Genomic DNA, 16,958 nt, shown 5'->3' with positions numbered 1-16,958 from the left:
AAAGCAGGAGGGAAAACACAAGAGACTGGCAGAAACTTTAGGGGAATAATGGGTATATAGACCTGATTTGTTCATAGCAGCGGTTACATGGGTGTTCACATAGATCAAAATAAGGCTGCCTTCCATAAATGCTACTTAACAAATGTTCATGGGCAAGTCAGATTTAGGAATATTTGCTACAATAACAATTGTGCATGTGCACACACACATGTATATATACACACACATACATATGTGCACACACACACATGTGTGTATATATATATATATATATATATATATATATATATATATATATATACATACATTTCACTAATGAGTCGTTGGGGCATATTTTTGAAAGAGAGCAGGGAGGGTTATAGGAGAGGGTTTGGAGGGAGGAAAGGGAAGGAGAACTGTGGGGCCCGGCAATGTAAGTCAGTGCTACATTGCTTACCTTACTTCACTGAGAAGCCTTGGGTTTGAAATCTGACACCACAGAAACAGTTTTCCCATTGACCCACATCTGTCTCTCAGGTTGAATTTGAACACCAAGCTCCAGACTGCTGTTTGGGTCTGAAGGAAGGCCGGCCATTCTCAGGGGTCACTGCATGTTTGGACTTTTCTGCTCATGCCCACAGAGACCAGCAGAACATGCCAAATGGCAGCACAGTGGTAAGTGGCACCCCGCGATCCTAGCAGCATCTGCCACTGAGAAGCACAAGCTGAACGGTGCTTGAAGGCACAGAACACATGTGCTTTCAGCAGGCGTCACCAGGCCGTGTGTTCTCATGGACGGACAATGTTCCTGTGACCTTCCCGGGTGCTACTGACCCTCTTATAACTAAGTGGCCCATTAGCAGAAATATTGACAACCACACAAGCATTTGGGTGTTCTTAGTACTGCTCTAAATTGTGTCTATACATTGTTATTTCAAAGTACTTGTCAAGAAAATAATGTGGGTCAGGAGAAGACCTGAGCTCCATCCGCAGTACCCAGAGCTCACCACCCTGTAACTCCAGCCAGCTCTAGGGAACTTGACTTGTACATTCCTGATTTCTGCAGTCAACTCACGTACAATAAACATCCATACACTTAATTAAAAATCTTTAAAAAGAAACATCAAAATTCACCTATACCCAGTGCTGTAGCAGGCATGGTTAATCACTCAATACTGGGAAAGTGGACACAGGGATCTCTGAGGCTTGCTCTCCAGCCATCCAGCAAGATCAATGTCCTTCAGGCTCCCTGAGATACCCTGTCCCCCAAAAGGAAGGTAGAAAGTAATTGACACTTCCTGTCATTCGGTTGTGACTTTTGTACCATCGGACCACAAGAGCTCTTGCCTACATACCACAGTTGCACAATGGATTAATACAGCCTCCGTTCTAAACACAGGCTACCTTCCATAGGCTGGGGTTAGATCCAGGATAGTAAGCTACTCATGACCCTGGTCAGCTCTGTCTGAGGCTGTGGTATAATCACAATAGTGCAGCTGTGTAGACCGTTCTTCGTTCTATAAAGTGAAGGCAATGAGTAATGACCCTGCCTTTCGATGACCACGGGGGCTACAAGGTAGGATGTAAAGGCACTCAGATGAGAATTGAGTGCTGGTGTATTTGCAAAGGAAACATTCAGAGACATGAGTTTGGGAACCAGTTAGTTAGTCATTTAGAAACCACCCTTTCCCCTCAGGGATATCTCCCACTCATTTTTATGTATGTCCTTTAAGTCTTATTTTCTCCACTCACCAATCATCAATTAATATGATTATAGTTAACATCAGAGAGCTACCTTAAGCAAAAGAGGATGCATGAAGATATGTATGAGATACATTCAGCTGGCATCTTGGTTTCTTTTCTTGAGTATAGCAAGGTTTTTTTTAAGATTTATTTATTTTATGTATATGAGTACACTGTAGCTGTCCTCAGACACACCAGAAGAGGGCATCAGATCCCATTAGCAATGGTTGTGAGCCACCATATGGCTGCTGGGAATTGAACTCAGGCCCTCCGGAAGAGCAGTCGGTGCTCTTAACCACTGAGCCATCTCTCCAGCCCCAAGTATAGCAAGTTTTTTATACATGGAGAGTTAGAAGTCAGGTCTGAGGGCCATAGAGCTGTGTGTCCTGTTGTCATCCTTCCCCATCCCATTGCATGTGCTGTTAGAAGAGGGCTGTAGCTTCTTTTGAAAGACATGCATCTGCCATGTGTTACGGAAAGCAGGAAAGTGCTTCATTTCATTTGGAAGAAGTATGGATCTAGAAGTCCATGAAAATAGCCAATTCTACTCTTGAAAAGTATAAAAAGGGAGATTGTCTTTTCTCTATCTATTTCCTCCATTTGTACATTGTCTTCAGTTAAAACAGGCAGATCTGGTTTTAATTATACGCATGTCCCTCATCCAACATGCATGTGGATACTGGTAGGGAGAACCATGCACACACTTTCTTTCTGGACCTAGAACTGAGCTTGGAACATCTCACATCCACTTCAGGTGGTCACCCTCAATAGAGAAGACAATCGAGAAGTTGGAGCTAAGCCCGAGGATGAGCAGTTCCATGTGCTGCCTTTGTACATCATCGCCCCTGAGGATGAGTTTGGGAGTATGGAAGGTCAGGAGGAGAAGATACGGACGGGGTCCATTGAGGTTCTGCAGTCTTTTCGGAGGAAAAGAGTCATAAGAATAGGAAAGGTGTCCACGAGTTGCAAGAAGAAAGCAGAGACCAAGAAAACAGTGACCAAGAAAGCAGCAACCAAGAAAGCAGCTCGAAAGCTTTCTTCCCTGGAGAACTGCTCTAGTAGGAATGAAAAGAGAGAGTCTTCTTCACATACAGAGCCGATGGAAAATGCAAGCCACATGAAACAGATGACAGGTAAGCCGGGTGACAGACACCTGAGGCCGTGTGCGCTTGCTGGGAAGTATCAACAACCATGGGCTGACTAATTTACCATAATGCTCCCTCAAATGTTGAGGGTATACTGGGGTCGTCAGAGTTGGGGAAACATCCAACGCAGACCTGAGATTGGAGTTATTCTGTGTGTAACAAATAACAAGCCAAAAGTAATGCGAATCATGGTGTAACATCTCACCAAGCTTAAGGAGGGGAGCATTGGACACACACAGATGCAGTAGACCAGTAGGGAGATTGCAAGAAACTATGAAAGTGAACCCTCTCAGAATGCAAAGAACAAGACGAATAGAAATTAAAACAGTGCTATACTGAACTAAGTCCAAGCTCATTTGCAGGATAAAGGGTGAACTGCGTATTCTTTCATAGACAGGTTGGATCTGGCTTAGGTAATGTTTCACACTCATCAAAGTCTGCCTTAGTCCTAATGGAGGAACATTGGGCACCACAACCCTTGCTGTATGTCTATAATTAGAGCTACTAAAAAGAAATCCAGTGTTGAGAAAGTATACTGGCTTGATGTTCTGTAAGTTTATTTAGCCTATGGATTTGCTTAACCAGTCCTCTTTGCTCTGAGAGGTAAAAATCCCCTTCTTGCTGGTTTTCGTGATAAAGCTGTTCATTTCTCAAAACTGCCACCACAGGTCCATTTTACCAGTTCATAGTTCATGAGGGGAACATTCCCACAATGTGCTCTCTACATGCAGTCATGTAAATTTCCTTCCTGAGAAATGTCCTCTTTATGTATAGATAAATGCCATTCCATTTTTTATAAGTCCTGCCATGTGCCAGGCCATTGAGAAGTAAAGTAAAAATAAACCGTTCCCTTTCTTCAGGAACAGTAGCATTGGAGGGGACACCAACGCCACTGTTCCTGAAGAAAGGGAACGGTTTATTTTACTTTACTTCTCAATGGCCTGGCACATGTGTTATCAAACTAGGTTGGCATTGAACTAAGCAGTGGTAGATAGGTAGAGTGGACAGAGGCATGTTGAACGACTCTGGGCTGAGGGTGGGGGAACACACATTACCGACTTGCACCATTCAAAGTTTGACGTGTTTGTTCTATGGCTTCAGACACAAAATGATGGGTGACAATGCTCAAAGCTCTCACTTCCCTTTGTCCTTGCTTGTCTGTGCTATTGCATGTATTAAGTATCTCCATTCTTAGATGTATTTGTACCTGCTCTCTCCTTCCTACCCTCTCCATAGCACAACCGCAGCTTTCAGGCCCAGTCATCCGGCAGCCACCAACACTCCAGAGACACCTTCAGCAAGGGCAGAGGCCACAGCAAACGCAGCCAACACTTCAGCCGCAGCCGACACCTCAGCCGCAACTGCAGCCGCAGCCACAGCTGACACCTCAGCCGCAGCCACAGCTGACACCTCAGCCGAAGTCACAGCTGACACCTCAGCAGCAGCAGCCGCTGCAGCCGCAGCTGACACCTCAGCCACAGCCGCAGCCGCAGCCACAGCCGCAGCATATCATGCCTGGTAACTCTCAGTCCCTTGGTTCTCATTCTTCTGAATCTACCAGTGTCTGCATGAGACAGCCTACTTCACACACTCCTTATCCCAGCTCAGCACACACCTCGGATATTTATGGAGATGCCAACCATGTGAACTTTTACCCCACTTCATCTCATGCCTCGGGTTCATATTTGAATCCTTCTAATTACATGAACCCCTACCTTGGGCTTTTGAATCAGAACAACCAATATGCCCCTTTTCCATACAATGGGAGTGTGTCAGTGGACAATGGTTCCCCTTTCTTAAGTTCTTATTCCCCACAGACTCAGTCCAGGGGTCTGCATAGATATCCAAACCAGGACCATCTCACCAATCAGAACTTACCACCCATCCACACACTTCACCAACAGAGGTTTGGGGACAGTCCCTCTAAGTACTTAAGTTATGGAAACCAAAATACGCAGAGAGATGCCTTCACTAACTCTACCCTAAAACCAAATGTGCACCACCTAGCAACGTTCTGTCCTTACCCCACCGCCAAGATGGATGGTCATTTCATAGGAGCTGCCTCCAGATCACCATACAGCCACCCACACACTGACTACAAAACCAGTGAGCATCCCCTACATTCTCACACGATCTACAGCTACCCGGCAGCAGCTTCGGGCTCAGTGAGTAGTTCCAGTCATGCCTTCCACAACAAGGAGAATGACAACACAGCCAATGGGCTATCAAGAGTGCTTCCAGGGTTTAATCATGATAGAACTGCTTCTGCTCAAGAACTATTATACAGTCTAACTGGCAACGGTCAGGAGAAACAGCCTGAGGTGTCAGGCCAGGATGCAGCTGCTGTGAAGGAAATTGAGTATTGGTCAGATAGTGAGCACAACTTTCAGGATCCTTGCATTGGAGGGGTGGCTATAGCTCCAACTCATGGGTCAATTCTCATTGAGTGTGCAAAATGTGAGGTTCATGCCACAACCAAAGTAAATGATCCCGACCGGAATCACCCCACCAGGATCTCACTTGTACTGTATAGGCATAAAAACTTATTTCTGCCAAAACACTGCTTGGCTCTCTGGGAAGCCAAAATGGCTGAAAAGGCCCGGAAAGAGAAAGAGTGTGGAAAAAATGGGTCAGACCACGTGTCTCGGAAAAATCATGGCAAACAGGTAAAGCGTGAGCCCACAGGGCCACAGGAACCCAGTTACCTGCGCTTCATCCAGTCTCTTGCTGAGAACACAGGGTCTGTGACTACAGACTCTACTGTGACTACATCACCATATGCTTTCACTCAGGTCACAGGGCCTTACAACACATTTGTATGATGCTGGCCATTAGGCCAGACCACCAAGGGCAACCTGTGAGCAGTATGTCTTTCATGGCATGGGCTGTAGGGACAGGTCACAGTATCTGTGATAAATGCAGTGTGTGTTTGTGTGTATGTTTATTGTGTGTGTGTCGGGGGGGGGTTGTCAGCTCACCAGCAAAATAGTTTATTTTACCATTCTACTGGATCTCTCCCGTGGTCCGTGGTGGCATTCAGGAAGAGTGAAGCATCCTATGCAAAGGGACAGTGGGAAGGAAGCGCTGGACATTTGTTTTGAAAACCACTGGTTCTCTTATTGGCTGAGGTCATGCGTGTGACATGCCCCTCACCACTCTATACGTGACTGCTTCTAGTACTAAGTGTGTGTAATCATGGGACACAGTACTGTAGTAGAACAGTTGCAGGAATCATCTGGTGCTGATGTATGATGTACTGAAATACTGGAACTATGACTTTTTAACATGCAGTTTTTTTTTTACTGTAATCTTAATAACTTATTTATCAAAGTAGCTACAGAAAGCTTAAGTGAATAATGGCAAAACACTGAATTTGTTTGGGTGTTAACATTAAATGGTGCTACAAATGGTGTTTTTAATAGCTGAAAAATCGATGCCTTCTATCATCCAGCCAGTGTAGTCTAGGGCCCTTGAGGAACTGGGGTACCTTTAATTTTACATTTCTATCTATCTTAATTATTCAGCTTAGTTTTTAAAGTGTGGACATTTCAAAGGCCTCTGATGTTATCCACCGATGTCCTTGTAGGACTATAATGTATACATATGCACACTTACACATGTGTAGTGAAATATTTTAAGTTGTGTCTTAGAAAAGCACTTTGCCTACCTAAGCTTTGGCAACTTGGGCAATGCTAAGGTACTAAAACATAAAAACAAAACAAAACAAAAATAGTTTACTTTCATTTAGGATTAAGAGTGTCTTTGTGTTTGTTTTTTTAAGGAAACCTTTGCTTTGCTCTTAGCCACTATCAGCTGATAAGCAGTGTCAGGCCTGTTATAATCCAACCCGGAGCTGAATGGATATGCTAGTCCACAAAAAACAAATAACAGTTTTTGGTGCTCACCTTACGTACTATCCTGTAAAACGGAGGTAGGGCAAGCTCATCCTTCCTCCTGCATATACAGCTTAAGAACATCTGTTAACTGCAGGTGATAATTAGCCGCATGCTGCAGGCAGAGCAAAGTTTGCCCACTTATGTCCATGTTGTTCCCCCACAAGAACCTGTACGTTCTTCTGGACAGCAGGCTGCCTTTGTGTTCATTACGTGCTTTGTGGTGTCATTTCTTAGCTAAGTGTTATACATACCAGGAAGATTGAGTGGACTGAAACCCGCAGAAAATGAGAAGACATGGTTAAGTCCATAGGACTACTGGCTACAGAGCAACCAACAGAAACCGAAAGAGAATAGGCAGCTGGTTTGTGGTGATTTTAAACATTAATTTGTATTAAAAGGTAAAAAAGAGTTGTATAGTAAATTAAATTGTAAAACAAAACCTTTTTTAATGCAATGCTTTAGTATTTTAGTACTGTAAAAAATTAAATATATACATATGTGTATATATATATTATATATATATAATATATGAGATTGAAGAAAAATTCACATCATGATGGTGCTACCCAGATTGCTCCACATAGATCTTAATGTGAGCTAAGAATCCATTCAGAGTTGGAGTAGTGTCCCTTCTTGTCATACCTCAACACTAGCTAGGCAATGGGATACTGAGCTAACAGTGGAGGCTTAGAGCATTGTAGACCACCATTTTTTTTTAAATCTTTGTATTAAGACATACCATTTTTAAATACTTGATTTCTTAGCAAGTATAACTTGAATCTCAAACTTTTTGTTCTAAAAATTCAGGGATATTTCAGCTCATTCTCCTTATGCCAACATGTCATCTGTTTATGTAAAGATGTCGGTTGATATATTCTCTTTCAGGGGATTGGAATCCCTCATATTTTGCTTGTACATGTACTGATAACTAAAAGCTAATCTTATAAATTTTGTCACCTTTCAAATGTAAGTTTTGGACAGTTGGAGTTCAGCAGAGTAAAAAGTCTAAAATAGGAAGCCTTGAGCTGGCAAAGGGGGGTAAACATCATCCCCAGTAATGGCTTCTGATCTAGTGACAAGGACAGCGTTGGACTGCAGCTCTACAGTCCTAGAAGCTGGTGGTGTGTGTGCAATAGGACTCTTGTTACATTGTGGCCTAAATACAGTGTTACTCACTAGCTTTGCAAATAGCTTTGCATCAGTGGAGACCTTTGTAATTTATCATCGGTCACATTTGTCACTAAAATCTTTCAGAATGTCTGCCTTGCACATAAAACCACAAGGTTAACGGTTTCCACACCATGATGTTGAGTCCACATCAGATTCCTGCAGGTGTGCTTGGCAAGGTTTTTTTGTTTGTTTGTTTGTTTTGTTTTTTTTTTTTTGAGCCAGCCATCCCAAAGGAATATTTGCTTTACATGTCACCCACTGTCATTTGTCAAACTGCTGGCCAACAGGAGCAGTTAAGTGTGGTTTGAGAGGATGGGTGGTGTAGGAAGGAAGGCAGTGACATCCCACCTCTGTCCATTAGATCAAGTGGGAGGCAGATCTGTGATTTGCTTCTGTAGGAACAACTTGACTACATAGCCATACTTATTGATACAAGTGCTTCTGCTTGGTGTCAACATTACTTGAATGAATTTTTCATCTTGATAGGCGCACAGTGATGTATAGTTCACTTTACAAGGTAGTGTGGTTAACTTGTTAGGGAATTTTTTTGCAGTTTGACACTAAGATAATGAACTTCTGTGTGCATTTTTCTATGCTTTATTTTTTTAATGTAGCTTACTTCATGAGATGTTGGCTTTGTTTATACAATCTGAGGGTGGTTATAAATACTGTAAGTATTGTAATGTTATGAATGCAGTTTATTTTAAAGCTGTTTATTATATCATTCCTGATAACGCCATGTGAGTGTTTTTAATAAAATTTATATTTATTTAATGCACTCAAGTATTCTGTTGCAGAGGTTTTTGTTCCATAATTGAGGTAAAATGGAATGGAGTGATTTTTGTTGATGTTGTTTTACAAGGTACTTTTTTACATAGTTCTTAAACATGATAACCTAAATCTAAATTTCTCAGTCAGATCTTCTCACCATCCCATCTCCTCACTTTCCGCCTACTTCTTTTGTCCATGACCAGGAAGGGCTGTCACTTTAGCTTATGCCTACTCTCTGGCTCTGTTTTGAGTCTGCAATCTTAGCTGTTCATGTTCCTCTTTCTGCCTGTCAGAGGCCTCCACAGGTGTTCGCAGGGAAGATTGCCCTAGCAGTACCAGACATACCTGTCCCATGTCACTTTGGGGAGCTTGAAACAGAACTGCCCCAACTCCATACAAGTTCTCTGGCTGCATGCCATGCCAGTTTGCAGCCTCACTGCGCTTGCCTGAAACTATGTCCATAGGGCACGGTTAAACAACCTAACATTTCCCAAAATGGAGGGCATTTGGTTGGGTGGTTTTGTTTGAGACAGGCTATCATTGTGTAGCCTTGGCTGTCCTGCCACTCCAGACCTGGCAGTCCTCACCCTACCTCTGCCTCCCAAGTGCATCACAGATGATAAAAGGAGTTCCCTCTTCCATATTTTTCGATTGTTCTAGGGCCAGATTTGATTCTAGTGGCAGAAGCGTGGGCCAGGCACCTAGTAACTTTGAACTCAGTGACAGATGTGCCTAGAGCTGTTCCAGGCCAGCCTTGCCATGAACGGCAGCCTGTCACTGTTTTAGAAGCTGCGGCTCGATAACTTTCTGAACTTGAATCCTCAGGACACATGATTTCCATGACCCATCCATCATCTGCCTGAAGATCTACAAATTCGCTGCCCACCTTCTCGAGGTCAGCGAGCGGTCGGTGACGTGAACCCTCCGAAGCTTCTCCTGCTAGCTCCCTCTCCACCGTCATCCCACCAAACCTCAGAGGCATGGGATGTCGGCACACTCCAAAAGGAGCTAGAGGCACCTGCTGTTGAGCCTTGGTTGAATAGACAGCTGGAAATGACAGAGAACAGCATTCGCCAAGCTTTATTGGCCCCTTACTTTTCCTTAGAACTGCCAAGAACAAACCTGCACAAAACTGCCCTTCTGCTGTATAACTTGCTGCTTCCCTGGGCCATGAGTGGCTTTAAAATACAACAGTTCTCACATTGGATAATTCTACTTTAGCTTTAACTCCTGCCTAAGAACCACAATGCATGAGGAATGACTTGAATAAGCTGCCTACCCCTCACATCCCAGAGAACTTTAGTTGGTGGTAATGGTGTAAAAGCCATCTGGTGGTAAGTATTCTATCAAAAATGACGTTGGGAGCATTTCTTTCTCCCTGGAATTAAGATGAGGACCCCAAGCCTGTTCATGAAACATTTGCTTCCTGACTTCTATCACACATCTGGAGATGGGGAGGGAAGGGGGAGGGGAGGGGGGTCATGTGCTCCCTGCTTACACCCCTCCCTTCCTCCAGGAGAAAATGAACACAAAGGATACTTAGAAAGGAATTAACTGCAATTTATATTATTCCAGTTTTACTAGTGTGCTTCAGAACAAAGGTTCTTTTTGAATACACTTTAGGCCACCTGTCTAAATACCGCTCTTAGCAGGTAATTTCTCACAGGTTCCTCTGGCTGTCTGCACCAGGCTTTTCATCCAAAAGTGCTGCTCTCCTAACATATTCATGTAGAGAGCCATGACTGCTCTTTATAGTTTCTTTTTCTGCTACTTCAGTGGTGCTTAATCTACTCAATTTGACATTTTACTCTAATCAGTTCTTAATTGGAGCTGAAGTGAGAATTCGTTATTGGGAAAATAATGGTGACAGAAAAGTACCTTGCTTTTCCCCCTCTGGATGAAGGTTAAAAAAAAAAATCACAGGATTGAGGATTCATAGGCAAATTCCCTGATCCTTTGCTTGGATCTTTTGCATGGGAGAAATCTGAGTTAATGTGTTGCCCTCACTCATCTCATGGTAGCCATTTGTTTGAGACCGGGTTTTTCCTGGCTGTCTTGAAGCTCAATATGCCGGCTAGACAAGCCTCAAACTCGGAGGTCTTCCTGCCTCTCCTTCCTGAGTGTTGAGATTAAAGCCGTGTGCCACTATCCCCAGCCACAGTGGCTTTAAACCTTTTATATGTGTATAGACATTTTGCCTGAGTGTGTATGTGTGATTGGGGGATGGAGGAATGCATGCACCAGGATTGTGTCTGGTGCCTACGGAGGGCATCATTCTCTAGTCCTGAAGATAGAAATGTCTATGAGCTGTCATATGATATTGAGAACAGAATCCCACTCTGCAAGAACAGTAAGTGCCTTTACACTGCTGAGACAGCTTTCCAGTCCCACAAAGGTCTCTCGATTGGACCTTTATGAAGTCTAATGCTAATGACCACACCCAGCTTTGGACTTAGCCTGACAGTATCTGAACTTGGGAAGATCAACACACCGCACTGCTCTGGTGAGAACCAGGTAGGAATATGAACATTTAAGTAAAACATTTGTAAGCCTTGTGAAGAGATTGACTCTGTCGATACGTCCTTTGCCTCATGCTAGAAGATTCCTTCCAGTGACTGGCTTCAGAGCTCAGCTAGGAGAAGCTACAGTGGACAGGATCCTAACTCCCTGCGTAGGTATTATCCTTTGAGTGACAGGTGGCCTCCATGGGTTATTGTGTTTGACCGATTGCTCTCCAATGAATGGAACTATTTCAGAAGCATACGGAATCTTCTATGTCCAAAGAAGGTCAAGAGGACATCTTTGTATGGTTCTGACCGTGGTCCCACTTACAGGATGCCATTGTCAATAAAGTACAGAAAAAAAATATTATGGCTCCAGTTACCACCTGTCTGTGTAGTTTCTGCCACCACCACCACCACCACCACCACCACCCCGCCCCCAGTCCTGTTTGAATACACTTGTTGCAGAACTAGGAATGAGTGCCACAGAGGGGTGCAGACTCCTGCTATCACAACACAAGTGACTGGCAGAACAAGCACTTCAGGCTGGCCATGCTGCGCTACAAACAATGTTGTCCATACCAAGCCTGCGGCACTACAAGTGTTCCCAGAGGCAGTGGTCCTCTTCTGTGCTCCCACAGAGCTAATAACACTCTGAAACCATACACAGTCAAAGAGCACATAATGTCTACTGAGAGTGAAAGCCAATGTTGCCCAAGAAGGTGATGTGCTATGGTACACCTTCAGTGGAAAGTCCTAAAACTAAGAAGGCAACCAATATGCCAGGCAGTGGTAGCTCACTCCTTAAATCCCAGAACTTGGGAGGCAGAGGCAGGCAGATTTCTGAGTTCAAGGCCAGCCTGGTCTACAGAGTGAGTTCCAGGACAGCCAGGGCTACACAGAGAAACCCTGTCTCAGAAAAAAAAAAAAAACTGAAAAAAGGGGGAGGGGCAACCAATAAAATCTGATCTCCCAAATATAAAAGTTTGCATATAGGCAAAAAATAAGTATGTAAAATAAGCTATCATGAAATCTTCGGGATATAACTGTCAGCAGGGCAGTAGTGGTGCACACTTTTAATCCCATTACTTGGAAGGCAGAGGTAGTAAATGTATGGGTTCAAGGCAAAGACCGGAAAACAAGTCTTAAATTCAAGTAGAGGTGAAACTGGGGCCAGGCTACATGGTCCAAGTGATTGTGGAAAGGAAAATAGGAAAAGGAGAATTTAAAAGGCAAAGAAGAGCTTTCAAGGTTCATAAAGATTCAGAGCAGTAAAAATCAGGCAGCTAAAAAGTATTGAGCTAAAAAAAAAAAAGTGACATGCTAAAATGAAGCAACCTTAACACAGCTTCCAACACGTGGCTTTCCATTGAGGACAGGAAAGAGAAGGTCCCTAGGGAAAAGAAATGGTCACTTCTGCCCTCAGAACAACCCCTCAGCCCACCCCATACTCACATCTGATTATAAGATTTCATGAGACAAGGACTTCTTGAGGATAGACTCACTCTATGTGACTCGGGACAGGGGCCTTGCTGAGAGAGCATCTACTGTATAAAACTGAGCTATGAGAACAGGGGTCATCCACCAGGGAGCCAACTTGCTGTAGCCCGAGGGTGTGACACAGCTGGAGAGGCTACTTTGGCATTGTAGAGGGTGAGGGCAGGTGGGAGGAGGGACTGGCTGGTCTCAGACAAGCTGGGTAGTGCAGGGGATAGGAGACTCCCCTCAGACAGTGAAGTGCACAGAGAGATTCGGCCTGATAATCTTATCAACTGAGAATAACTAGGGTCTGATGGCCTGGGGTCAGCAGGTAGATTGGCTTCTGCAGCCTTATAACTGCAATCTATCTGCCCAGAATTCCTGTTTCAGCAGGATTTGAAGCTATGGAAGCAGACCTTCCACATGTGCAGATCATCCTACTGTCCCTTCCCTGCACACCCAGGAGACACCCCCTCTCAGCAGTCCTTGGATTGGCCTCTGAAATACTTAAGGCCAGAAAACACCTCTAATAAATACAGAGAGTTGAGATAATATCTCACATCTTATTGGATCACCATGGACTAAAGCTAGACATCAATAGCAAGAGAACCTTCAGAAACGACACAAACACTTGGAAGGCGAACAATAACTCTTGGACAAGAGCAAGCACCTCACAGAAAGTCAGGGAGGAAAAATGTAAACTCCCAGAACCAGATTAAATGAGATGAAATGAGTGCTAGTTACTAAAACCTGGGGCATACGTTAGGCACTTCTAAAAGGAAAGTTTATATCTCTGCTATTTTTTTAAAAAAAGGGGGTGGTGGTGAGATGGCTCAGTGGGTAAGAGCACCCGACTGTTCTTCCGAAGGTCTGGAGTTCAAATCCCAGCAACCACATGGTGGCTCACAACCATCCGTAACAAGATCTGATGCCCTCTTCTGGAGTGTCTGAAGACAGCTACAGTGTACTTACATATAATAAATAAATAAATCTTTAAAAAAAAAAAAAAAAAAAGAGGGGCCAGAGAGATAGCTCCATGGGAAAGAGTGCCTGCTGTCCTTGTAATTTTGTTCCAACACCCAACGAAAGAAGTACAGAGAAAGAAAGAAATGAATTTTAAAAAACTCAGAGCTGGTGCTGGAGAGATGGCTTAGAGGTTCAGAGGGCGTGCTGCTCTTGCAGAGGACCTCAGTTCTGTCCTCAGCATGCACATAGCAACTCACAACTGTTTATAACTCCAGTTTCAGGTGATGTAGCATCCTCTTCTACCTTCCATGGGTATCATACATGCACAGGGTTACACAAACATGCATGCAAGCCAAACACACACACACACAAACACATGGAAAAGTCAATCTAAAACAGAATTTTTAGAGACTTTTTTTGTTTTGCTTTTTCGAGACAGGGTTTCTCTGTATAGCCCTGGCTGTCCTGGAACTCACTCTGTAGACCAGGCTGGCCCAGAACTCAGAAATCCTCCTCCCTCCCAAGTGCTGTGATTAAAGGTGTGCGTCATCACTGCCCGGCTAAAACAGATTTAAAAAAAAAAAAAAAAAGAAAAAGAAATCAGAGCTCTCAAACTAGAAGCACAATGATGCACCTGAAGGTCTTAGAAAAACATCAAGCCAACCCAAAAGCAATAGCTAGGAAGAAATGGTAAAGGCTGGAGAGATGGTTCAGTGGTTAAGAGCACTGGCTGCTCTTCCAGATGGTCCTGAGTTCAATTCCTGGCGCCTACCTGGAGGTTCATGACTATATAATAAAGGGATATGATGTATGCATGCTGGTATACATGCACCAGACAACTCATAAAATAGATAAATAAAATAAGCAAAAATACATTTAAAAAAAAAAGATTGAGACAAAAATAGAGTAGAAACAAAGAATCACAAACTTGGCCAGAGTTGGTTGTTAGTTCTTTATTTTCTTTTATGAGATTATAGTATAATTACATCATTTTTTGCTTCCATTTCCTCTCTCCAAACCTTTCCATATAATCCTCTCCATGGCTCTTTGAAAACTGGAAAAACAAATGCCAAATCTTTAGCCAAGATAACCAAACACAAGAGAAACAACAAACAAACAAAATAAGAATAAAAACAAAGGAATATAATCAGAGATTAAAAGGCTGAAACTACAGAGGATATAAATGAAATTCAAAGCAATGCAGAATATTTTGAAGATTTACATTCCAATAAACTGGAAAATAGAGGAGGGGAGAGTGAACACATTTCTCGTCATAGAAGATTTAACCAAAATTAAACAAAAAGCATAAACAAAAGAATCACCTAGGCAATGAGCAAGGGGACTAGAGAAACAGCGAAGAGTTCCCCTCAAAGAACAGCCCTGGCCTGGAAAGATTCACTGGGGAGCTCTACAGTCCTGCAAAGAAAAGCTCACGACAAGGCTTCTCAAACTATTGCCTCAAACAGAAAGGGAAGGGTTGCCGCCAAAGGGACACCGCCAAAGGCATTCTGACAACAAAATCAGATAAGGCCACAACAAAATAAACTATAGACCTTGATAAATGTAGGTGCCAATTATTTCAATAAAATCCTTCCAGTCTAACTTAAACAACACATTTAAAAACGAGCGCAGCATGCCCATTCAGGTTTCATTGCAGGGATGCTAGAGTGGTCTGGGACATGGCAGCCAGTGTGTGTAAGAAAGCACGAGAGCAGACTCAACGGCAGAAATCACACGGTCATCTCAGTAGATGTAGAAAAAGCCATTCACAAAGCTTAACATTTTCGTGACTAAATACCAAAGGAACCTGGACCAGAACAAATAAAAGAAAGGCTATATACAACCAAGTTATCCGTTATTTGTGATGAAAAGCATAGCCAATGCCATACTAAGCGATGAAAACTTAAAAGCGTCTAAACCCACTGCTAACTTTAACATCAGGAATAAGGCGAGGGTGAACACTATCCCCGTTCTTGCTAAGCACCCAACTCCTAAAGCAAAAAGACAGGAAAACATATATAAAAGGATAGAAAGAAGAAAATTCTCCTCGTTTACCAGAAATATGGACCTACGCTTACGTGACCCTCAACTCTCCATCACAAAACACTTTCTGCAAAGCAAAAAAAACTTATTGCCAAGAGAAGTAAATAACCTCTCTGTGTATTAATGCAAACAGACTGAGCTCCTTCCCAGGGGATCACTGCCACTGACAGCAGTCCTCATAAGGAGGTGGCTTAGAGATAAACTTAACCAGGGAACTGAGAGGTGACAAAGCTCCAAAAACTGTAGAAGGCACTAGAACATGGGGAAACATTCCCTATTCGTGATTAGGCAGAATTCATAGTGTTAAGATTTTTTTTATTTCCTCCTTGAACATGCCCCCCCCCCATCAAAATCCCAATGCTATTCTCCAAAGAAATGGAAAAAAAATCTTGTTCTTTCCTTTATAGTTTTGGTTTTCCATACAGGGTTTCTCTGCATAACATCTGTGGGTGTCTTGCAATCTGCTTACAGACTAGGATGGCCTCAAACTCACAGAAAACCACTTGTCTCTGCCTCCTGAGTGCTGGGATTAAAGGCATGTGCCACCAACCCTGGTTAGAAAAACCAATCTTACACTTCATATAAAAGCATTTTTTTAAAAAAAAAATCACATATTTTTGTATGTGATTTCAGATCGTATTGGTTTTGCTTTCCTTCTTTATTAAAGCAAAGAGAGACATGCGGCCAATGGAATGGAATGGAGGGACAAGAAATTTAAAAGGCAGCTCCCACAGGCACAGTCATCTTATGTTCAAGAATACTGCCAAGAGCCTGTTAGAAAAGATGATCTCTTTAAGAAGTGATACTCGGAAATCCAAATGTGCAAGATGGAACCAGATTCCCTCTCCCCCTCTCTCTCCCTCCTTCTCTCTCCCTCCCTCCCTCTAAAAGTCAATTAAAATGTATTGAGGATCTTGATATAATGTAAAATTGAGGGCTGGAGAGATGGCTTACTGGTTGTTCTTCCAGGGAACTGGGGTTTGAGTCTCAGCACCCATAGATGGCGGACAACTATCTATCACTCCAGTCTCAGGGTGTCTGACCCTCTCTTCTGTACACTGTGTACAGACATACGGAGGCAAAACACCCACACACATAAAATGAATGAAAGGATGAATAAGCAAATCATTTAAGAAATTTGTTTTAAAATATGTAGAATAGAAAATTGCTAGATGAAAGCAGATAAATTATTTATAGACATGTCTATAAATAGAAGCATAGAGCCGGGCGTGGTGGTGCATGCCTTTAATCCTAGCACTTGGGAG

General features: G+C 43.1%; 1 protein-coding gene across 10 annotated transcripts in view; it reads left to right on the top strand.

The window, feature by feature from the left end:
• Tet2 (tet methylcytosine dioxygenase 2) overlaps positions 1-8,711 on the top strand; it is an 80,456-nt gene extending 71,745 nt beyond the window's left edge. For all 10 annotated transcript variants that reach the window (XM_029537322.1, XM_029537321.1, XM_029537320.1 and 7 more), the window contains 3 exons: positions 517-654; positions 2,477-2,855; positions 4,104-8,711. In XM_029537322.1, the coding sequence (XP_029393182.1) occupies positions 517-654; positions 2,477-2,855; positions 4,104-5,689 (2,103 nt within the window). In that variant the 3' untranslated portion in view covers positions 5,690-8,711. The remainder of the gene's footprint in view (positions 1-516; positions 655-2,476; positions 2,856-4,103) is intronic.
• Positions 8,712-16,958: the final 8,247 nt, after the last annotated feature.

This window comes from Mus pahari, chromosome 4 (assembly GCF_900095145.1).
Source record: "Mus pahari chromosome 4, PAHARI_EIJ_v1.1, whole genome shotgun sequence".
Classification (NCBI taxonomy): Eukaryota; Metazoa; Chordata; class Mammalia; order Rodentia; family Muridae; genus Mus; species Mus pahari.
This window is presented reverse-complemented; position numbering and strand designations above follow the sequence as displayed.